Source organism: Cetorhinus maximus, chromosome 9 (genome assembly GCF_964194155.1).
Source record: "Cetorhinus maximus chromosome 9, sCetMax3.hap1.1, whole genome shotgun sequence".
NCBI lineage: Eukaryota > Metazoa > Chordata > Chondrichthyes > Lamniformes > Cetorhinidae > Cetorhinus > Cetorhinus maximus.
Genome location: NC_135887.1, coordinates 7,860,300 through 7,885,822, shown reverse-complemented (window position 1 = coordinate 7,885,822; position 25,523 = coordinate 7,860,300). Strand labels below are relative to the sequence as shown.

The window sequence follows — 25,523 nt, the reverse complement described above, 5'->3', positions numbered from 1 at the left end:
ATTCTCAACCTGTCTGCAGGTTTTAACCCAGTTGACCACACCATCATTCTCCAATGCCTCCCCATTGTCATCCAGTTGGGTGGGACTGCACACACCTGGTTCCATTCTTATCTAATCTTAGTCATGGTATCATTTACAATGGCAGTTCTACTTACTCCTATAAGGTTACATCTGCTGTCTCCAAGGATCTACCCTATTTCTCATCTACATATCAACCCTCGGCAACATCATCCATAAACAGTTCTTACATACACGCTGACGACAACCAGCTCTCTCACCACCACCTCTCTCTGCTTCTCCTTAAGTGCTAAATTGCCCGACTGTTGGTCTGAAATTCAGTATTGGATGAGCAGAAAGCTCCTCCAATTAAATACTGGAATTACCAAAGCCATTCATTGACTCTGTCCCCACCACAAGCTTCATTCCTCGCCCTGGCAATACTCGGAGGTTGAACCAGACTGTTTGCAGCCCCCGTGTCACATTTGACACCCAGACGAGCTTCTGATCACATATCCACGCCATCATTAAGACTTCACATTTCCACTTCCGTAACAATCTCCTGACTCTGTCCCTGCCTCAGCTCACCAGCTGCTGAAACCCTCACCCATGCCTTTGTTACCTTTAGACTTAAGTATTTCAATGCACTCCAGCCAGGTCATCCAAACTCTTCTGCCCACGTCCATTAAGCCATGTTCAACCATCAGCCAAATGCTCACTGACTTACACTGGCTTCCAGTTGAGCAAAGTTTTTGGCGCAAAAACTTTGTTTAAAAACTGAGTCAAATCCCTCCAATGGCCTTGCTCCTCTGCCTCCATTTTTTTCCCAGTTCCACAATGAGGTTTCTGCATTCATCCAATTCTGGCCTTTTGGGCACCCCCGTTTTGTGGCCATGCCTTCAGCTGCCTAGGCCCCAAGGTATGGAATTCCCTCTTAAACTTCTCCATCTCTTTTTCCTCCTTTAAGAGACTCCTCAAAACATGCCCCTTTGACCAAGCTAAAGTCATCTACTTTAATATCACCTTGTGTGCCTCAGTGGCAAATTTTACTTTACAACACTTCCAAGTACCACCTTGGGATATGTTATGTTAATAGCACTACATGAACACAAGCTGTTGTTGAAAGGACATTTACCTCAATGAATAAATGGTGCTTGTAATTAAGCACTTACACTCAGGGCACTGGTGTCGATGTGAAGTAGGTAAAGTCTGTGCAGAATTTCTCCAGTTGTGTGTAAAAAAACAATGGAGACCAGTCAAAATATATTCGACCACAATAGTTGTGCTTCAACAACTGGTCACACAGCAGACCCGTATTAGCTTTAAGCACTACAAATAGTTCCAAAATTCACTTTCATTAGGATTGCTTGTATGCCAATATGTTTAAGTGAAAATCAGTACAAAACCCTTTTCTTGCTAAATCAAACAAGCGTATTTACAAAATGAGAGGAACAATGAAGAAGTAAACACTAGCTGCTAAACAAGATTAACTTCTAGCCTCCTGTTCAACTTTGTTTATCTGATATCCTTCCCAGGATATGTATGAACTAAATGAGGAAATTCTTGGCCATTTTCAATATAATTAAAAACCTTCAACACAATCTGCATCAGCAATTTTATTCCAAGTGCATGCCCTTCTCAAATTGCCAAATGCAGAACAACCAACTTTTCCTCTTGCAGTATGCCAACTAACTTCTGATTTGCAACATTATTAATAGAGGCCTAGTAGATCAGTCACATGTTGCTGAAAAATAAAATGGATTCATAATCTCAAAAAAGTTAAGGAAGAAGTTAGATGGTTAAATAAAGCTTACCATTTTAAGATTTTGGCACAAATCAAGGCCAGTAACTGGAGACTCAAACCAAAAAGAACTTGAGGAATTACAGGAATACCAATTCATTTTTGCAAAGTAATCTTGTGTAACCATCAACAAGAGTAGCAGTGTAAAGCATACCAAATACCTGAGGTGCGAGACTTCTTCCAGGGTGTAGAGTAAAACTAGCATCAGTTAAAGCTGCATTTATATTGTCCCAAGGTCATGCTTATGGTGCCGGCTCCCAACTTTTCTTTTTTAAATAAAGCAGATCTAGGCCTTCATGAATCGCAGAAAGTTTAATTCTGGGGGAAGCTGGACGTGCAATATTTGCACATCAGGTGCCATGGACGCACGTCTGAGTGTAGTACAAAAGCAGCTAAATTATAGAAATTAAGATTACCAATGCAAACTGAAGTAGGAGAGCGAGAGAGCCAGAGTGAGTGAGCAAAACGGTCAGAGCGTGCAAGTGAGACAGTGAGAAAGGCACTTTCCTAAAACATTTTACAGCCAATGAAATAATATTTGAAGTGCAGTCATTGCTGCCATGCAAGCAACCAGCAGTGCTACCAATTTGCATCCTGCTAGATCCCAATAAGTGCAAGATAATGATCAGACAATTTGACAGATGAATAAATATTGGTCAGGACACAAGAGGATAAACTCTCCTGTATTTCTTCAAATAGTGCCAAAAGCTGGCAGCTCCAATAGGAAAACAGCCCCTCAAACTACACTGAAGTGTCAGTCTAGATTATGCATCTGAACCCACAACCTTCTGACACTGAGGCAAGATGATTCACTGAGGCAAGGCCCACATCTAAGTTACAAATGGAACAGGTAAAGGTCTGACGAATTTCAGCTGAAGTGCGAATCAATCAGTACAAAAAAACCTGTCTTCCTAGTGACAATGACACTAAAGAATTCTAGAACATATTTTTAAGAAGCAATTAGAAGCTCTCACAATGTCCTGGTCATATTAATCCCTCAGCCATCAAAAATTTAAGTGGTCATTGAGGTCTTTCATTATTTGTGGAACCTTGCTGTGCACAAATTCACAGAATCACAGATCTGTTACAGCGCAAAGGAGGTCATTCGACCCATCATATCTGCACCGGCTCTCCAAATGAGCATTTCATCTATTGTCATTCTCCTGCCTTCTCCCCATAACCCTGCACATTTGTAACTTTTCAAATAGCAGTCTAATTCCCCTTGAATGCCTCAATTGAACCTTCCTCCACCACACTCTCAAGCAGTGCATTCCATTGTCCCTCATGTCGTTTTTGCTTCTTTTGCCAATTACTTTAAATCTGTGCACCTTCATTCTCGATCCTTTCACAAGTGGGATTAGTTTCTCTCTATTTATTCTGTCCAGACCCCTCGTGATTTTGAATACTTCTATCAGTTCTCCTCTCAGCCTTCTCTTCTCCAAGGAAACAGTCCTAACTTCTTCAATCTATCTTCATAACTGAAGTCCCTCATCCCTGGAACCATTCCTGTGAATCTTTTCTGCACTCCATCCAATGCCTTTACATCCTTCCTAAAGTGTGGTGCCCAGAACTGGGCGCAATATTCCAGCTGAGGTCAAACTAGTGTCTTATACAAGTTCAAGATAACCCTCCTTGTTTTTGTACTCTATATCCCTATTAATGAAAGCCTGGGATACTGTATGCTTTATAAACCACTCAACCTGCCCTGCCAACTTTAATGACTTATACACATGTACACCCAGGTCCTTCTGCTCCTGCACCCCTTTAGAGTTGTACCTTTTATTTATTATTGTCTGTCAATGTTCTTCCTGCCAAAGTGAATCACCTCACATTTCCCCGCATTGAACTTGATCTACCACCAATCCATCCATTCCACCAAATTGTCTATGTCCTTTTGAAGTTCCACACTATCCTCCTCCTCAGTTCAAATGCTTCCCAAGATTCATATGATCCGCAAATTTTGAAGTTGTGCCCTGTACACCAAGGTCTAGGTCATTAATAAATAATCAGAAAAAGCAAGGGTCCCAACACTGGCCCCCTGGGGAACTCAACTACAAACCTTCAAACATCCATTAACCACTACTCTGTTGGAGAATTGGCTAATACCTACAAAATAGCAAAAGCTTCCGAAGCAATTAACTGTCTATGAAAAGTTTTTGGAAATTTTAAGAACTTGAAAGACATCATTATATAAATGCTTGCTATTTGTTACTCAACATTGACTAGTTGCAGATGATCAGTATTCAGAATACCTCATTTCTAATGTGGTTTCAAAACAAGAGGCATATTCATGGAAGATTGATTATGAAGTTGATTACTGGAGGAAGGGGAAAAGGATTAGAGGGGGACAGGAAAAAGTTTCCTCACTTAGTTAGGAAAAGGAAGGGCCAGTCCTTAATCACTCAAATGCTCTTCCTGGCAGATCAATTACGAAGTGGCATTAATGCCATGTGTGCAATTTCTATCCAAATTCAGGACAGCATGAATTGGGAAGCAGCATGTTGAAGAGATTCCATTTCTCTCATAACATTACTCAGTGCATTAATATTTAATATATTACTTAAGAGACAAGGCATCGATATGATGGGAACAATTGCTGCAAGCGTGGGATAAAACCAAGCCAGCAGATTTGTATCACCGAACACGTCGAATTACAAGTTCAGTGCTGTAAATAACCCAGCAGAATGGTTTTTTTTAAGAAAGGCGTACAGTGAATGTAATAAGTTACTAGTCACTCTACACAGCCAGTGCACACTTTATACACGGTTGGAAATATTGTACAACAATACCAATTTAGGGTTTCTTGTACTTACAGGAGGTTGATCTCATTCTGTGAAATAACCGCATTTTCTGAGAAGTAAGGGGTCATCTTCGCGCCATAGCAAGAACACCAGCTCGCGATCTCCGCCTTTCCTTCACTCAAGATAGCGTCCAGAGTCATCTGGACACTTAGTAATTGAATATGTATTTTTTTTTAAAAAAGCTATCTGACCTTAATTTCGCGTTCGATCGCAAAGAAGAAGCCCATTTAAAATGTTAAAATCGAATCAGAAATCGTTAACTTCTCGTAGCACTGGAAGTCAAATCGTGTGAAGGAGTTAACAGAAACTGCCCTGTAGGTTAAGTAGGAAAGAGCTATTTGCGTTTTGTGGGGTGGACTGGATTACTTCGTCGTGCTGAGTGCAAGTGAAACTCAAGGGCACAATTATGAGAGTGTAAAGCGATGGGGCTTTGGGGATACACTAAATACTGAGCTCTGACTGTGCCGGCTCAGCCTCTCCAGCTCTGCTTGCAGTGCTGCAGTTCCACCGAAGAAAACGCGTCGAATCACGCGGGCTCACCGGTGCATTATGAAACTTCTATTAACATTAGACTTGGAGAATCGCTCATTTCTAATTTATCCCATCTGCTCCCCTCCTACTATTCCGCACTCAAGTTTGTGCTAGCCGTCCCCCCCTCTGCCTCTTCGCTCCCTATATAAAGCCCACGCTGATCTCACAACTTATCCGCTCTCGTTTCCCGGTCAGCTGGTTCATAAGCACAGCGCACTTCCTCCTGCGAGCTGGGGACACCCAAGGGTTTATCAGACAGCCAAGCGGTAGCGCCGCAAACCCATCAAACAATCGCAAAAACTCACCCTTGTACCGTTTTCATCCTTAAATATTCACTTGATGCCAAACCATAACCTTAGGTAACGTTTGCTTTTCCCAGTACAGCAGCCTTGTACGTTTTCGGGATAACCAATTTGCAATCATTTCACGTTTAAAATGCAACCAGTAATCCTTTAATCATTTGCTTTCATTAGAGGAGTAAGTCTCAATAAAGAGTACACAGTTTAAACAAAAACAAATCTTTAATCTCTATTTTATATCCTCTGCCCATCTGATCACATTTCTTGGCAGACCAGCTGAGAAAAAGGACAGTTGTCTCTTGGAATTTTTTTTCTTCACTTTTATCTTCAGCCCTGCTTGAACACCCAAATGACCCAGCTGGGATAGGCAACATACCTCCTGCCAGATAACACATGCAAATGTCAAATATTGGAAATTAAAACTGGTTCTTACCCCAATATTCTATTTCATTTATCTTGGTATAGCATATTTCTATTTCTTAAAAAAAGGTTCTGGCTTCCCTAAAAAGGCATTGCCTGTGTGGTTATGACTGACGAACTAGAACGATAACTAATGATAAAAAGAGATTTTTTTTATCAAAGCGTTTCATTACACTCATTAGGGCAATTCACAAGAAAATACTAATGTCAGGGAAGCAACATATTTATACTGTGAGAGAAAAGAGTACTGATTGGTTGGCAAGTGGACTCTGGTTGGTAGAGGTGTTGCCATGGGGAATGCACCAGTGGATGGCAATTAACAGTTAACTGTCAAGCATTGTTTGAAATTTAAACCAGGCAGAATTGCACCTGTTTCAGCTAAACAAAATAAGTGAGAGCCATTCGCTGAGTCAGTCCCCAGGGAAATGTCTTGACCAGAGTCAAGCTGCCTGGTTTAAATTTCAAGCAGTTAACTATCAGTCACCATCCACTGGTGCATTCTCCATGACAATCCTCTACCACTCAGAGTCCACTTGCCAACTAATCAGCACTCTTATACAGTATAAGTATGTTGTTCCCCCTGACATTGGTATTTTATTGAGCATTTTCTTGAGAATTGTCCTGATGAGTGCAAGACAAAAAGCTTTGACAAAAAAAGTCTCTTTTCTTCAAGAGTACTCAAGTTCTGTACTACCAAACAACCAAATAATAAATAATATGTGTGTAGTCTGTAAGCTGCATTTACTGAGAACAATGATAGGGGGCTTGCTGTTTGTTAATAGCTATACAGAGTACAAGTCCTGTTGAGGTGGGCGAGCAACTTAGCAGGTGTGCATTTGCTGAGAGCTGTAACCGTGAACCTGCACACAGGTGGCTCAGGCCATAGGGTCATTTTCTACTGGGATGAAGCAGAAATGGAACTTGGCAGCCCCCTGATAAACTGAGCAGCCCTTTTCAGGACCACCCTGCTCATGTCCCTAGTTTGAGGAAGGGGCTAGAAAAGGTGCCCTAAACATTGTCTGATGCACCTCCCTGGCCAGCAGGCTGCAGATGGCACAGGTTTTGCTGTCATGAGCCATCTCGTCAGGAAATTAACTTGCCTCCCAAGGGTGCTAATTGTCTGATGGAGCTTAAACTTTTCCAACAGGCAAGCAGCTCTCTCTATTGCATATGCCCCTATTCAGATCAACCCTGATGAAGTTAAGGATAAATTCTATGATGGCCTGCATTCCTTGATTACGACTGTGCCGAAGCCAGGCAAGCTAATCATTCTTAGTAACTTAGTATGATTCTTGACCAGACCCGTAGGGTTTTGTTAAGATTTGGTTGGAGCCAATAACATTTTGTTTAAAAGTAGACAAAGTTTGAGAATCAAGACACTTCAGGTGAATAAAGCCACAAGATTCCACAGGGTTTGAATAAATGAAAGTAAATTTTACTATACAAGGTCACACAGATAAAACAATATCTATCTCATACTCTAGCATTCAGGATAAATATGAGATACATGTGAATTAACAAGCAAACTGTGGCTGAACACACCACAGTACACAATAAATGGCAGATGCAACCAAGACAAGGTTCATGGATTTCTCAATAACCCACCCAGACATCAGTGAGGAGGATGTCCATTTTTTTATTTGGTTGGCCAGGTGCAGCGATCCTGGGTGAGCTTCTCCCAGGTGTTGAAGTCAATATCAACTCTCCTAAGTGAAGCCTTCGGAGTTACCTTGTTGTGACTGTCTCAATATGGTATGGATGCTTGGCATGGCAGCTTGGGTGAAGACTTCATTGTCTGGTATTTTGTCCTGCCATCAGATCTTCAGAAGCTTCCGAAGGTAGTTCAAATGTGAGTAATTGAACTTCTTGGCATGACATTAGTACAGTCCAAGTTTCACATGCGTAGAGCAGAGTGGGCAGGACTATCACTTTATCTACTTTCAGTTGGATAGGCAAACTTGTTCCCCGTTGCTCCCAGACTGATGTTCAAAGTCTGCTGAACCAGCAACACATTCAAAACTCATTCGCCTGTAGTATTCAATCCTCTTTGGAACAGAATTTTCCAGGCACAGTTCGGCCTTAGCAGTCACCCACATAGCCACCAGAGCCCCAACCAACACCCCAGATGACGAACATGGCCATCTTCACCTCGAGGGATGAACAAGACTATGCAGTGTCCGACATAAGTGCATTTATGTGGAATTCAAACGAGGGAGGGCTCAACTCATGCCCAAGAGGATAGCATGGTGGGGGAGAGGAAGTGGGGGAGAATGAGGGAACAAACGGAAAAATATTTATTTTTAAAATTGAGAAGAGATGCGATATAATACTATTTACTTTTTCTCTCTCACACCAACCCAGCTTTTTAGTCTCCAGCTGGAGTCAAAAAAGTGTTGTGGTCAGAAAGCCAGCCAGTGCCAACATGTGATTCAACAAAGCAGGTCATCACAACTGGTTACACGCAAAACACAATGTTTCCGGCAGGAATCACGACAACGATCAGGAGGGGGATTTCTGGAAGATTTTTGTTACCCAGCCCAGGAACACTGAAATGAAAGGTATTCATCCCATTGTTGCTTTGCCAAGAATCTATTAGCTCAGCATATTGTGTGACGTATTTACACACCGGCTGTCCTTCCTGGAATCTTTTTAAACTACAAAAATATTCTCAGGAAAAATATGCCGTCAGCAGAAGTAATTTTAGGGGAAATTAATCACTTGCAGTAGCTTTTAAGATATTATTTATCTGACACATGAATATGCACATCCTTTGAATGTACTCACCAGCCAGTATGGACTTTGATATATTTACAGATTAAAGGGAAGCTATCTTTTACAATCTTATCGTCATTGAAACACAACTGGATTATATGCTTTGCAGAGATCCACTTGGCTACTTTTTCACCTTGAATGAAATCTGTGGAGTCTTATTTGGAGTCCCTCAAATAAGATTTGCTAATTATGGTCTCCTAATAAATTAACAGTCAGCAGTTCCTCCTCCCCTTAGAACTACTAGCTGAAGGGAATTAGTGTATATATTACAGAACCACAGAGGTTTTCAGCACAGAAGGAGCCCATTTTAAACATCATGTCCAGTTTGGCTCTTTGCTACAAAATTTCAAAACTTTCATTGCTGCCTTACTGTCTTCCCTTTATCCTTTTCTATTTCATGTGCATATCTGCTCTACTTCAAAGTATGCATATGATCTATACCTCAACTAATCCCTGTGGCAAAGGATTCCATCATCTCTAATTTCTCTTCTTCCCTCACTCTGAATAAAAATTTTACATCAATTCTTCAACACTGATTTTACATCAGAGGAATTGATCTCTTCTTATCCACCCTACTAATGCTATTAATTTCAAAAACTATTCTTCCACTTTTCTGACAGGGGAAATAGTCTGTCCATCTCTAGTCTTTCCACGCAACTACAGTTCCTCATCCCTCATATCAACCTGATGAATCTATGCTAGTGGTTCCCAAACTGTGGGTCGCAACACCCGACGGGGTCGCAGAGGTCACATTTGGGGTCATGAGCTCTTCCTCCTCCGAGCAGCAATGGGGACTGTGAGGATGTGGAGAGGAGACGAGCCAGTCTAACGGCTCTGGCAATTCATCTCTGAACCTACTGGATCAATTCTGCCAAACAGCAGAGCAGACTAAAGAGCCCAAAGTGCTCTTTAACTTCAGAAACAGTTTTAGCAGTGAGTTCAAGTGGGCCAGAATGTTTGTGTGCCAACTTGGCGCAGTTAAAGGCAGGTATAGACTGACTGTGACCAGAGTGCAGGAAAAACCAGAAGGACATTCAGCGGAGGGTGAGTGGCGGCTTCAGACTTTACTGTGTTCCTGCTCCTGTCTGCCTGTTGTACAGGTTCCTTACCCTGGGCAAGCAACTCTACTTCACAGGCACTGGCAATTAGGCCCAAAGGGGGAAAAAGGAAAGAGGGGCTGATGAGCAAGTATGTGTGGGGTGCGAACAGGGGCTGCTGAGTGTGTTTGCATGGGGAGGGAAGAAGGGTTGCTGAGTGAGTAGGCAGGAGTGGGGTTGGGAAGAGGCGCTGATATGTTTGCATGGGGGAAGGGACAAGATAAAAGGGATTTTAAAAATGTATTCTTCATGAGATATGGCTGTCCCTGGCAAGGCCGGCATTTATTGCCCATCCCTAATTGCCCTTGAATTGAGTGGCCTGCTAGGTCATTTCGGGGGGCAGTTAAAAGTCAAATACATTGCTGTGGATCTGAAGTCACATGCGGGCCTGATCAGGTAAGGATGGCAGATTAATTTCCCTACAGGGCATTAGTGAACCAGGTGGTTTTTTTATGATAATTGATGACAGTTTCATGGTCACCATTTATGAGACTAGCTTTCAATTCCAGATTTTATTAATCAAATTTAAATGTGAACCCAGAGTATTAGCCTGGTCCTCCTGGATTACTAGTCTAGTTGGGAATATGTGTGTGTGTGTGGGGTGGGGGAGAAAGAAGGGTGATTACAATGTGTGTGTGTGGGGATGATGGGAAGAGGGGGTTCACTGAGTCTCCTGTCACTGGGGAATATGGAGAATTTGGCTAAAACCTACAAGAGCACCTAAAATATTAACATTTTTACAAGATACTTCAAAAACACAGATTTTCATATTTATGATGTATTATTATATGTTGATTGATAATAGACAAACTTTAATAACGATAAACTGAATGTTACTATACTGCTTTATTACTGTTTTGTTTTTGCTGGCATCTCCAGTCATATTAATTTTCGAATGTTAAAATGGGATCACATTGGAAAATAGTTTGTGAAGCACTGAACTATACTATACACTCTCTGTGACTTTAGTGTCCTTTCTAGAATGGGGCTCCTAAAACTGCACGTAATATTCTGTAAAACCTATTTGTTGGCTGTAAGGCACTTTGGAACACCCTGTGCCTAAAGGTGCTAGTGCAATGCAAATTCTTATTTTATCAGGCTTACATTTACATTTTCATGACCTCTTTTCTGTTGTGCTTTATGTTCCTATTTACAAAACTCAAAATGCTACATCATGGCTTTGTTTATGGCTCTATTCACTTGTAAACAACTTTTAAAAGGAATTTTCTATCTGTATCTCTGTACTGGCATTCCTCTATATCCTTTAGTGTCATTCCAACTTTTTCTGTTTTTGTTGCATTTTATTTTATCTGGCAAATTATATGATCTTCAAATCAAAAAGAAAATTAACCGGTTGGTCAAACAACAATTTGACCAATTAAAGAAGAGCAAGAAACAATTTATAATACTTCTGAGTAAACAATGTGATAAAAAAAACTGGCAGGAGTTAGAGGAAATGAATGTGGTGAATGCCTTCATTTACAAAGTTAAAAGTTCGAGCAAAAAACAAAAACATGAAAACTAAACTATAAGCTCCCCCCACCCCCAACAAGATTCTGATCACTTACAGAATACTAGAAATGTAAGGCATGTACAAATAAAAAAATGTTTTTGAACTAGCTTCAACTATTTGGAACTGACAGTCAATTCAAAATAAATCTTTTACACACAATAGTTGCACTAATGGCACATTTAGTAAATAGTGTACAAAGGGGCTGGTGCAGTACAAAGTAACAGTGACCCCCTCTGCACATTCAGCAAGGTCTTGATATCATTCCTAAAATGAAGTGTACAGAATTGGACACAGTTACTTAGCTAAGACCTAACCCAGATTTATAAATGTTTACAATAGCTTCTTTGCTTTTGTACTTTATGTCACTATTTATAAAGCCAAGGATCATGTATGCTTTATTGGCCTTATCAAAATATCCTGCCACCTTCCAAGATTTGTGCCTGTGAAACCCTAGATCTCTGTTGAACATTGAACCATTTAATTGGTATTGCTGCTTCTCATTTTCCCTTCTAAAAGCTTACACTTCACTTTACATTTCTCTGCATTAAATTTAACCTGCCATGTGTCCTCCCATTTCATCAGTTGGTCCATATCTTTCTGAAGTCTGCTCTTCCTCACTCTACTTTGTGTGTGAGCTTCATGTCATCTGCAAACTTTGAAATTATGACCCCTATATCCATGACCAGATGATTAATATATATCAAAAAAAGAGCAGGGGTCCTGATACCAATCTCTAGGGAACACCACTGTGTACTTCCCTCCAGTCTGATAAACAACCATCCACCGCTACTCTTTGCTTTGTGTCTCTTAGCCAATTTTGTATCCTCGCTCCCACTGCTCCTTTAATCCCACGTGCTTCAAACTTTGTTAACAAGTCTTAGGTGACATTTCATCAAATGCATTCTAAAAAGTCCATATACAAAACATCAACAGGGGAGTCTAACCACCTCCCCATGACATTTAATGGCATTACCACAGAAAGATTTACACATGGGAGGAGGCCATTCAGCCGATCACATCCATACCACTACTGAATGTCCCACCATCAACATCGTGGGGGTCACCACTTTACAGAAATTTAACTGGACCAGCCACATTAATACCATGCCTACAAGAACAGGTTAGAGGATGGGTATACTGTGGCAACTAATGATGGATCCTATTGCTTGAACCATGATATATTCTGTTGTCACTACACTTGAAGAATACTGCTTGGACACCATGAAGCAGTCTCAGTCTTGTATAAGTTACAAGGAAGTCTTTATTAACAATACTGAATTATGTATATATTTACAGTAGGTACTAGGTTCTTACACATTGCTACTCATCTCTAGACTAGCCCTAGGTCATGTGCTTTCTTGCATTATCATGTGGGCGGTACTGTATTCGATCTCATGTTAACCCTTTAGGTACCAGGTCCTCCTACAAGTAACACATCTCCTGACTCTCCAAAGCTTGAACAACCATCTACAGTGTTACGACTGAGATGGGAAGAGTATGCATATAATCTAGCCCCACTACTCCACAGGCTGTACCATTAATTTAAAAGTTTAATTTTCTCACCAAAACAGCCAATCATCTATTCAACCAGACTTCTTTCAATAAATTCACAAGTTGCAAGTACTGGTTAACGCACAATTGCAACTGGGAAGTATAACTATCTCTTCCTATAAAGTTCCCCCAGCACACACACAAAGGACAGATAGAGTCTCTCTGCAGAGAGACTTTTAAGGGCTTTTGAGGATGGGCGTTATAAAATAAAGGATAAAGTTTGCAGGATCTTAACGCTGTCGACCTGGAGTTCCCTCATGTGAAGATGGGCTGCTGGTCCTGGTGGACGTCTGGAAGTTCTCACCAACTGGTCTCAGCTTTGCAGGTCCAAATGCAAACCAGCAACACTCAGATGAGGGTTCTCTGGCTACAGGTTGACAGCCACACTGTCAAGGAGATATAATAATATCTATAATGTTATTGGAAATTATCTTAAAATAGAGTTTAGTGGTGTCTGTGTCTACGTTAAGTGTGTATGTCTTAATTGGATTAAAGCCAGCTGGTCTAGAGCCTTTGATGTATAGAAGTAGGTTTGAAATGGTAATTAGGTAAACACAGGGAAGTTACAAGATGAAAAGGGGGCAATTTGCATTTTTAAATAAACCATTCAGAAGAATGGGTGAAATATCACACCCAGCCAGAAGAAACTAAACAATGTGTTTATTTTTTCCAAAGCTAATAAAATTGGTGCTATGAAAGGAGTTTTATTGATAGAAAAGATAAAGTTCAAAAGACCTAGTAATACGAGTGCATTCAAAGAGGAAAATATGTATAAAGGAAGAAAAGGCTGTAAGTAAAGGAGGAGGGATTCTAAGGTCTAAAGCCTCCAGCCTGTAAGCCTCAAGCCACTGTCTGCAAGGACCCAGAGCTGAAAGAAACTCATTTTGAGTTTGACTATCCAGGGTGTGCTTTGCCAGGGGTCTGTTTAAATCTATATGTGTTTTACAGTTGCCTTAAAGGAAGTGTCAGAGAGTCAAATTAATGAGGGGATTTTTTAGAAATCATAGTAATTTGTAGACATATGTATGTGCTTACAATCTTATAATTAATAAATGTTTAATTTAGTTTTATAAAAACCTCTTGAGACTTGGTGGTTTTATGACGACTGAATTCAAAGCCTGCATCTCGAAACATACAATTTGCAAAAATTAGTTATGACAGTTGTTTCAGGTTTCCCTCTGGGATTTGAACAACTCAGCATTTACCATCGCCTGTGTCATAATACACACACAATTGCGGGCAAGGTAGTGAGAGAAAGAGAGCCAGTTAGGGTAGCCTTCCTTCCTCAGCTTGTTCCCCAACAAGGCTGCCTTCAAAACCAGGAGCTTCACAAAGTAAGTTTTTTTTCCTCTCCCGTGTGATTTCCAGCAAGTTATCAACCTTTGTCTTTCCAGTTTTTTCCCCATCAATTAAAGTGATTGCTGTTCAAAACAACCAACCAGATCTTCCTCAAGTACCATAAAGGTCAGGTGATTTCTTGGAAGAGGCCTGCTTGCTGACAGTTTCAAGGTGAACTTATGATCTTTTTTAAAAAAAATCCCAGGTTAGCATCCAAATGTACGGATAAAGCCATGTTCTTCCATTTTGTAAAAGAAAATTCAGTCTTGAGAGATATGATTCTAACACAAGGCACAAATCAGCAGTGTAGTGGAATACTCAACACTTCCATCATAAGTGCAGCTCCAACAATACTCAAGAAGCTATACACATCCAGGACAAAGCAGCCCACTTGATTAGCACTCCAACCTTAAACATTGGGAAGGATTTTCCCCTCTTTGGACGGGCACGGCAGGCATGGCGGGCACAGCGGGCGGGCCCGGGAACGGCCTCGAGACCGACTGCTGCCCTCGATCAGGTGCCAACCGCGATTTCACGCTGGCTGGCCAATTAACGGCCAGCCTGCATGAAAGGCGCGCTAAGAGCCTCAGCATTGCCGGGGTGGAGGGGCAGGAGGAGCGTGAGCACTGAAGTCTGCGCAGGGGAGCACGCACTGGCAACTCCCTGAAGGCACAGGGCTGTCTCAGGGAGCTGATGGATTTTAAAATGAAAAATAAATTTTTTACATATGAGGTAAACACGTGACTCAGTCACATGAAGAGGGACAGGTAAAATAGGATGTTAAAAATTTTTCTTGTCTTTTTAGTAAGTGTTTGCCCGCCTGCCAACAAATGGTTGAGCAGGCAGCGAAAAATGCAACTTAATTACTTAATGGTCTTAACAGGCCTCTTAATTGTCGGCGGGCATGTTGCTGCCCCTCGCGCACGCCCACCGACCAAATGATCGTGAGAGTGCGTGATGACGTCGGGACGCTCTCCCAACGTCACTGCGCATTATTTCACTCCTGTTTTGGTCAGCGCGCGTCCTCCTGCGGGATGAAAAATTCTGCCCATTCACTTCCCCTACCACACTTGAGAAGTGATGTCAAGACCTTGGACAGTATGCACAGGTGGTATACGAGAATGGTACCAAGGATAACGGACTTCAGTTATGTGGAAAGGCTAGAAAAGCTGGAATTGTTCTTCTTACAGCAGAGGAAGTTAATGCGAGATTTAATAGATGTGTCCAAAATTATGAGCAGTTTTGAGTGTAAACAAAGATAAACCATTTCCAGTGGTGGAAGGGTCAGTTACCAGATGACACAGATTTAAGACAAAAAAAAAAGTGGGAGGCAGTAAGGAACTTTTAAGCACAGCAAGTTGTTAGGACCGAAAATGTGCTACATTACACTAAAAATGGTGGTGTAAGTTGGTGCTCAAAGACCTGGAACAAAGCATTAATCAATACCTTCAATAAATATGTGCAGAAAAGGTGAAGCAAAACCAAAACAATGATTTTATTCACCTGAATTAAACAAACTAAAAAGTAAATTCTCTAATTCTGTATTCCCATCAAGCACGGAAGCCATCAGAACTAGTGTTGCTGCCTTCCTTATCTTTGACTTGCGCTTACTTCAAGTTTAGCTCCTTACTGAGAATGGAATCAACGAATACCTCACATTTTAACAAAAAAGAAAACTTCCTGATTTCATTACCAAAGAACACCAATTTTCAGAATTACTCCATTATTAAACAAACTTATTGAAGTTTTCATGATAAAGGCAGTACTATGAAAAGTGATCCTAGAAATCCATCTCCTGGATCAGTGTTGGGTTTAGGATGAAGCAGAATGACTTTCCACTCAGCAAGTTTTTGATATGATGAAATCTACACTTTGATATCCATTTTCAGTTACATAGCATGATACCAACAGGCCTAACATTGTTTTTATTGAGCAATAGGGCTATGCAGCATAACATTAGTACACAAAGTACTCTGAAACAGGATCTTATGTAGGCTTGATGATGACATTTCCTGACAGGCAAAAACGTAAAGCTTAACATCAACATGCTTGTAACAAAAGGTACGATGGGGTCAAGAACTTCCTGTCCTCTTCCAAAACACATAGAAAAAATTAAAATTAACTTTTGATTATTTTGGTCAATATGTACAACTAGGATTAGAAAAGTTTGATTGCTGATAAATTCATGAGTTAATTTGTGTCATAACATGTGGTCAATCTGAAGGCTCCTGACAGCACCATCCACATCACCACTAAGCTGATATTAGTCAACTTGCAACAGACCAAGAATCAAATTTAGGAGATTCCTGGTTTGAATTTCTCAATGAATAAGCTTGGATACTAGATAAGCTTGTTATGTAGGACATTGCTATGTTTTCTCTAGTTTTTTTGATGCAAAAAATTGCAACAAGAATTAACTCATTATTAATGTATGATATTTTAACTGGCTGAAAACAAAAGCCTTTAATGCCAGTTTCTAGTAAGTGAAAACCATCTTTCTTGCATTCAAGCTGAATCAAATTACATGAAACTTTGGTATTTTGTTCAATCCAATGCTGAAGGTCAGATCCACAATTTATTGATCACAGGTAAGTTACTTCCACCTCCACTTCTTTCCAACTGCAACAAAATCTTAGCCATATTTTTCTAAACCCCAGATCCAATTACTCCAACACCCTATTCTCCACTCTTCATAAACTTCAATTTGTCCAAAACTCAAGTGCCAGTGTCCTGTCCAACACAAATTCTCACTTATATAATACTACCACCCTCACTGACCTACATTATCTCTATATCCCTAAAACACATTACAAATAAATCCCCATTTCCATCTTCAACTCCCTCCACTGCCTTTCCCCTGTTAGGATCCAGTTGGGGACCAGTAACTTTTTGTTTAAAGCAACCGAAGTTTGAAATCCCAGTTATCCACTAAGAGAATAAAGCCACAAGATCCACTGTTTTAAACAAACAAAATAAACTTTACTATGCAAGTCAAAAAAGCAAAACAATTTACAATATCTATCTTATACTCTAACATTCAGATTTAGCATGAGACAAATACGAATTAACAAGCAAACTGTGGTCGAACACACCATAATGTATGTTAAATGGCAGATGTGACAAAGACAGGTCCCATGGATTTCTCAGCAACCCACCCAGACATCAGTGACCACCATGAATCACAAAATCTCATAAAAGTCACAAGAGATTTCAACTCTTCACTTTTGAAGGTCTAGTCTCTGAATTTCCTAGAAAGCTGCTCTGGCTAGGACTGCCTCAATGACTGTTTGTCTCCCAATCGTTCAATTTTTCCTCCTGAGACTGCGTTCCACGTGGTTCATAAAGCTGCACTCCCACTTCTAATTACCGGCACAATTCCAGCTCATCCACAGACTGCTAGCTTCACTGAGTTGGCACTACACTTGGGTTTCTCGGAACTCCAGTCTCCTGGCTGTACCGATCAATAAGTGGCTTCCTGGGGCTTCTCCTGAGCCCTAACTGCCTCCAGAATGGAACCAGCGACCTTCCACACCTTCTCCCCAGGATTTCTCGGGTCCCTAACTACCTGGAGCCTACAAACAGCAGCACCTTTTTGGTATCCAGCCTCTTCCCCCTGCTTCAGAACATGCACTCTCCCAGTAAGCACACTGATAAATTGAAACCGGAGAACCTTCTTAAGCTCCACCCATCTCCATGACAACATCGCCTGCTCTGATTTATCGTCAAACTGACATCCAAGCCAATTATCCCTCCTTTACAATTTCTCCAGCTAAGTAAGCCCACTTACTGTTTTATGGCTCCATCTCTTCTATCCTGACTCTATTAAACAAATATGGGTAACTTTCTGAACTGCCATTTTCTTTTAGATATTCTGGCATCTCTAAAACATCTTAGCTACCATACCTTCACAACAATAATCTTCCCAGAAATAAATATTACCTCTAAAATATTGAGATGAACTATGAACTCTATGTTTCCAACCTCCTTCAACCTTATAACTCGTCCTTAACCCTCCCATTAGTTTGCCACTAATGAATTTTCCTTCAACTCCTTCCACCCAACTCCAGGAACTACATCCCCAAGTCCCACCACCTCTGCACTTCCTTCTCCACCTTTAAAAACCTACTCAAAATCAATCTTCCCTACCCTGTTAAAGACTACTTGGCCTTTCTAAAGTTAAATTTTTCATAAATGAACACAATATTCCTGTTGCAGCTAAATTATTGTTTGATATAGGGCTTGCTTGACTTCCTGGCTTCGAACACTACACCTAAAATTATAAATTCAGGATGACTTATTGATTGCTTTTAACCTATCTTCCATCTTCAAAGGTTTCTGTACAAGCAGCCCCATGTATTTCTGTCCTTGCACTCCCTTTAAAATCATGCAATCTATCTTTAATTGTACTTCCTTATTCTTACTATGAAATGTACCACCTCAGACTACTACGTTGAATTACATCAGTCTTGTGTCTGCCAATTACAGCATCCTGTCTAACTCTGCCATCTTTGCTCATTTTCATTTTCATTTCCTTCCCTCCCCCACCACCCCCATGCTCAATCACTATTTATTCTGAGGCACAGTACACAGTAAAAGGACGTCTTTGGTGCTGATCACAGTAGATACCAGGGAGGAGAAGAACCAAGCACATAAGTCTTTTAACACAATTTCTTTTTGGAAAAATCAGACAGGAAACAAAATAACTACGATCAACTAGAGAAATTAAAATGTTAAATAATTATCTTTTGACAGGAAAGTACAGAAAAGAATAGAAATGGAGCAAAATCAGAATAAGGGGAGAATTTACAAGTTTTAAACTTTTTAAAAATTAGCTTTAATCAAAATTTAAAGTTAATTAGCATTAACTTTATATTTTAAATCAGCTAGTCTTATAGGATTAAAATTACTACAGAGGATAACTAAAGGGGGGAAAAAAATCAAAGGTTTCCATTCCTGATTACTTTCCACTAATTCCTGGCACAACATGGTTATGATTCAATAGGCTGCTGGTACACAACAGTTTAGCCTGACATACAAAGAATGCAGTGCTGGGCAAGGTACAAAAGTGTATCTGATTTTCATGTAACTAACTCTCCTCCTTTCATGTGAGTCAGTGATGTAAGAAAAGTGGGATAGAGAAGAATGTGGGCATATATTTAAAGAGAGACAATTGTACATTCATGTATTCCCCTTAACTAGCGCAATTAGGTCAATCTTACAAGATCACTTTCAGGATTGTCATAAAATCTTTATAAACAAATGATTCAATATAAAATTAAACTTGACTCAATTATTGCTGTAATTAATCAATGTGCGGTGACCTCCTATGATTTTACCATATATGGTGAGGTCCTATGTCATCACAGAGTTCAGACACTACTTGTTTATTTGCATGAGCAACAGGTGATTATTGCCTGTTTGTGAAATAACTCATTTGACTCAAGGGTTTTCTCCCTTTGTGTAATATAGCAAGGAAGATGTATATCAATTAAAAAGTTGCTTTTAAATAAGCCAGAATGAACTTCCAGCAAGTTTACTGGGCCTTTGCGATCTCTCTCAATTTGTGTTAAAATAGAAACTTCTTAATGGGGCCATTTCAGAAACAAAAAGGTAGCAAGACTGTCAGTGTTTTCCGTCATTACTCCAGTGAAATTGACAGCAACTTCGAGGGTCCGGGCATGTGCAGAGCAACACAGAAATCCAGAAATTGCCATCAGCAAGCCTAAGCTCCTCCGGGGGCTGCGTTGTGGAGTTCCCACAGGCTGCAATCCCCCTTGCAATTATGATTTGATCTAAACCTCTACTTCCATGCTGGCGGTCTCACTGTAAAAACCTTTGAAAAAGTTGAACCTTGTTGAATGAGGTGTAACTGGGATTGTAACAGGATTACTGCTAAAAACTCACTTTCTGACACTGAAGAGCAAATTTTAAATACCTGTAGAATTGACAAATTTCTGCAAAATTATTTGAAAAGTCCACAGTCTTTAAAAAATTCTACTTTAAAATTTTGTTTATCGTAGCTTCTATCTTAAGCCAATCATAATCATTTACTTCACAATCTAAATATTAATTGAATTCAAATTAAGTTCTTTAACTTCCTGGTTTGTTGTATGTGAATATATCAATGCGATTAGTTTACTACATACTTGCTGACATCATTGCTACTAGATGCCAAGGCATCCCATTGATTTCGTACGAGATTTAACTGCTTTCAGGAGAAGGGGAAAAGCATGTCACAAAGACCACTAGATCTTTGTGGGCATCTTTTGTCAAGGTCAGCAGTGAGAGCCCTTGCTTTGCCACTCACCACAAAATCCAGGTCATTATTTATATGGCATTGTTATTTTAATTTAGGCTGGGTAAATGAATGTCATACAGCAGAGCTGGGCCAGTTGGGTCATCAGTTCTTAAAATGTTCAACCAGACTTTTAAAGTTGAATGCCAAACCCACTCCCTTTCTTTGTGTAATAGCAGACATAGTTGTCACTTTGCTGGTCGTTTACTGTGCACTGCAGGCAATTATTTTTATAGATGTGAAACTGATTGAAGAGATGCGTTTATGAAGAACACATAACTCAGCATGTTTTCATTGACAACTAGAGATCAGATTAAAAGCAGTACAGGCTTTACTCCATTCACACATTGCCAGTACAAGCGTGATTTTGAATAGGCAAAAGCAACACATCTGAAAATGCTGGAAACAAAACAAAAACTGAAAATGCTAGAAACACTCAGCAGGTCAGTCAGCATTTAGAGAGAAGTTAGATCTTGAAATGCTAACTTATTTGTTCACTGTAGATACTGACTGACCATCTGATATACAATTCAGATTGGATTAAAACAAGCATGGACTACATGTCCAGCAAGTGATGAAGATATAGTTACTCCATTTCTTTGCCTGGAAGACTATTTGATACTGTCACAGTGACGAAGGACTGAATCAAAATACCCTGTATATAATAACAGCACATTAAGCAAAATCCACTCAATAATCAGCTATTCCAAGATTTGCTTGCACTGTTTACATTGTTAACCAAGCTTAATCCAAATCAGATGCTAGAATCCTAGCTCAGTATTCAAATCCATTCAGGCAGATTTCATGGGATCTGTGACCAATATAAACAGTGCAGCTCTATAAATACCATTTTTCCCCTCCCAAGTCTGTGGATCCTGGACTGTATGTGTCAGTCAGAAAGTGCATCAATGTGCACATATTTTAGAACTGTTGGATAGCAAGGAGGGGGCAATCACTGGATGGGCAACATGAAGGCACTAAAATATTTTGTACAGGCTCAGAATTTGGGAACAATTCCTAGCCAATTTGTGCAAGCAGCGGCAAGTGAATTGAAGGACCCAACAACCAATCTTCTTTTACTACTATCAAATTAAATGCAAGAATCGTGTCTAAAAAGCTGTAAGCCTGAAGGAAGAAAACAAAGAAAAAGACATACCTCTATATGGCACCTTAAACTCTGAGAAATGTTCCATAATGCACAACGTAATGACTCGTGTAATTATTCTTGTGTGAAACTATGTCCCCCAAAGAGCAATGAGTATTTTTTTGATTGGAGGTGTGTATACACACTTCTAAGTCACCACTGCATTTCCCAAAATATATATTATATAAAAATTGGTGTGTTTGACTATAGGAAAAACATCAAAACTTAAAGACATAAAATGTGGAGTGTGGCTAACTATGAAGAGAACTATAAACACCCTGAGAAGGGCATAAGAGTTAGTAGATTGAGCAAATAGATGTTGGTTAACATTTAAGATTTGAGGGGATGCATTTGAGGCAGGAGGACAATAAATATGCATCAAACGATAAAACTTAAAAAGGAGCAGAAACCTGGGAGTTAAATATACAACTCTTTAAAAATGAGAGAACAAATTGCTATATTAAAAATGTATAAGGTCCTCGGTTTTATAAACAGGAGCAGAGATTACAAAAGCAAAGTGGTCGTTGTGAATCTATGACAAGCATTTGATAGGTTTTAGTTGGAACACAGTGTTCAGTTTTGAGATTTCTATTTTAGAAATGATGTCAAGTCCACGGAGACAACACAGAAAAGAATCACTGAGATGATACAAGGGACAAAAGAGACTTTAGTTATATAGACAGAATTTTCATTGGAACAAAACATAAAAGGTGATCTAAAAAGAGTGTATTTCCACTAACTGACGAGTTTGTAACTAGAGAGCATAAATTTAAGATGGTCAGCGAAAGAACAAAGAAGAAGGGAGTGTGGTTAGTATAAAAAACGCTGAGTGTTATTAGGTCATGAAAGAATACTAAAAAGTGAATCCATAAGGGCTCTTAAAAAGAAAACGTACAGAGAGAAAAGGCAGAAGCCTGGTACTATGGAAAGTTTTTTTTTCAGAAAGTGGCACGAACACAATGGGATACTGCTGTAAAATTATGATTCCAGTGTTGTTTGAGGATGAAATATTGTCAAGATTTAGGAACAACTCTGCTCTTTTTCAAATAATTCCATGAAATATCAATTAACCATGTCAACCAGTAAAGCAAGCAGAGACTCAGTTAATGGTTCACCTGAAGGGCAGCACTCCCATAGTACTGCACTGGAGTGTCATTCTAGATGTGCTCAAGAGCTTGAACCAAAAAACATCTGACTCAGTCAAAAAGAACTAATTGAGCCAAGCTGACATGATTCCTGGTCTAAACTGTTCCAAAAAGCAGCAGTCTGTCATTAGAATGTATGGCAAATGAAACTGTGCCTCAGCAAATGTTCTAGCTTACAAAATGCCTTTATCGTTTGTAAGTTACATGAAAGACACCATGTACAGGAAATAATGAAGAAAAACCATGTGGGGTTTACCCTACCTGGATCTTGATCCAATTTGAATTCTATCCAAAAGTATGAGACGAGATTAAATCACAAAGCCTCTCTTCACCAACTTTCCTAAATTTGCATTGACGTTATTTTACTGATAGTTACTTCAGCTACCTGTTACTACCTCTGCAGCCACCATATCTAGGAAGGAAGGGCTCACATAATATTTACAAGTCCAATGATTACAGGAGTACCTGTCTGTTAAGGAACAATAAATTCAGCACAGATAATCGGGTGCATTTTATATTCCTTCAGTATGTGTTGTCAGCAGACATAAAACATTATGCTTCTATCCATGGGTAATCTTTGTAGTTCTGAACCCAAAGTCTAGCAAATAATCTGAGTTCAAATGCAGTGAACAATTTCAGATAACTCTAGTCACCTGAACTGGAAAAGTTTACTTCTTCATAAACCCCCTTCACCTCAAACCTCCCCCCCATTGCTAACTACACAGAATCACACCCGTTCTTCACGTCACTGAAAATACACAATGACTCTCTAATTGCATGTTTATTGTTTGTGACACAAGGTGATGAGTCATAACTAAGCCCCAAATAATGGCCAAAACTTCCTACAGTATTTGAAACCAAACCATTCTTAGAAAGTACACCCAGTTTCTTAAGTATTTCCCCAACAGTTAATTGCCATAATAAAACTGGAGTTGATTAAAGACTTGTAAATACAGTAAAGGAAACATGAAAACATGTACGTCCAATCCCTCGACACCTCCATCCCCCACTGGGATGGTCTGAGGGCTCTCCGCTTCTTCCTCGGACAGAGGCCCGAACAATCCCCATCCACCACTACTCTCCTCCGTCTGGCTGAACTTGTTCTCTCACCGAACAATTTCTCCTTTAACTCCTCTCACTTCCTCCAAATAAAAGGTGTGGCTATGGGTACCCGTATGGGACCCAGTTATGCATGTCTCTTTATGGGGTATGTGGAACATTCCTTGTTCCAGTCCTATTCAGGCCCCATCCCATAACTCTTTCTTTGGTACATCAATGACTGCCTCGGTGCTGCTTCATGCTCTCGCTTGGACTTGGAAAAATTTATTAATTTTGCTTCCAATTTCCACCCCTCCATCATTTTTACATGGTCTATCACTGACACTTCCCTCCCCTTCCTTGACCTCTCTGTCTGAATTTCTGGTGATAGACTGTCCACCAATATTCATTACAAGCCTACGGACTCCCACAGCTACCTCGACGACAGCTCCTCACACCCCGCTTCCTGTAAGGACTCCATCCCATTCTCTCAGTTCCTTCACCTCCGTCACATCCGTTCTGATGATGCCACTTTCCAAAACAGTTCCTCTGACATGTTTTCCTTCTTCCTTAACCGAGGTTTTCCCACCCATGGTGGTTGACAGGACCCTCAACCGTGTCCGGCCCATCTCCCGCTCATCTGCCCTCACTCCTTCCACTCCCTCCCAGAAACATCATAGGGTCCCCCTTGTCCTCACTTATCACCCCACCAGCCTCCGCATTCAAAGGATCATCCTCTGCCATTTCTGCCAACTCCAGCATGATGCCACCACCAAACACATCTTCCCTTCACCCCCTGGCGGCATTCCGCAGGGATCGTTACCTCCGGGACACCCTGGTCCACTCTTCCATCACCTCCTACACCTCAACCCCCTCCCACGGCACCTTCCCATTCAACTGCAGAAGGAGTAACATCTGCCCCTTTACTTCCCCCCTCCTCAGCGTCCAAAGGCCCAAACATTCCTTTCAAGAGAAGCAGCACTTCACTTGCACTTCCCTCAATTTAGCCTACTGCATTTGCTACTTCCAATGCGGTCTCCTCTACATTGGAGAGATCAAACGCAGACTGGGTGACCGCTTTGTGGAACACCTTCGGTATGTCCACAAGCATGACCCAGACCTCCCTGTCGCTTGCCATTTCAACACCACCCTGCTCTCAAGCCCACATGTCCATCCTTGGCCTGCTGCAATGTTCCAATGAAGCTCAACGCAAACTGGAGGAACAGCACCTCATCTTCCGACTAGGCACTCTACAGCCTTCCGCACTTAACATTGAGTTCAACAACTTCAGACCAAGAACTCTCTCCTCCATCCCCATCCCGATCCCACTTTTTCCAATAATTTATCATTTTTTAAATATATTTTTCTTTTCCTACCTACTTTTAAATTTATTTCGATCTATCGTTTTATCTCTACCTTTTAGCCCATTTCGATCCCTTCCTCCCACCCCACCCCCACTAGGGCTATCTGTACCTTGCTTGTCCTGCTTTCTACCCTTAATGTCACCATTAGCACATTCCTTAGCTAATATCACCACCGTCAGCACCCCTTTGTCCTTTTATCTATGACATCTTTGGCAATCTCTTCTTTGCCTCCACCTAACACTGGTCCTCTATCCAGCTCTACCTGTCCCACCCCCCTCAACCAGCTTATATTTCACCACATTTCGGTATTTCCTTAGTTCTGATGAAGAGTCATACGGACTCGAAACGTTAACTGTGTTCCTCTCCGCAGATGCTGTCAGACCTGCTGAGTTTTTCCAGCTATTTTTGTTTTTGTTT

The 25,523-nt window shown here is 40.5% G+C and overlaps 1 protein-coding gene across 3 annotated transcripts in view; it reads right to left on the bottom strand.

The window, feature by feature from the left end:
• The window catches only part of LOC144684343 (protein phosphatase Slingshot homolog 2-like), a 172,982-nt gene that overhangs the window by 83,884 nt on the left and 63,575 nt on the right, over positions 1-25,523 (bottom strand). The window contains exon 1 of one of the 3 annotated variants that reach the window (XM_078548003.1): positions 4,612-5,507. The exons of 1 other annotated variant lie outside the window; for it this stretch is intronic. In XM_078548003.1, coding sequence (XP_078404129.1) covers positions 4,612-4,739 — 128 coding nt within the window. In that variant the 5' untranslated portion in view covers positions 4,740-5,507. Of the gene's footprint in view, positions 1-4,611; positions 5,508-25,523 lie in introns of those variants that run through there. One more of the 3 variants, XM_078548001.1, reaches the window with a different exon arrangement.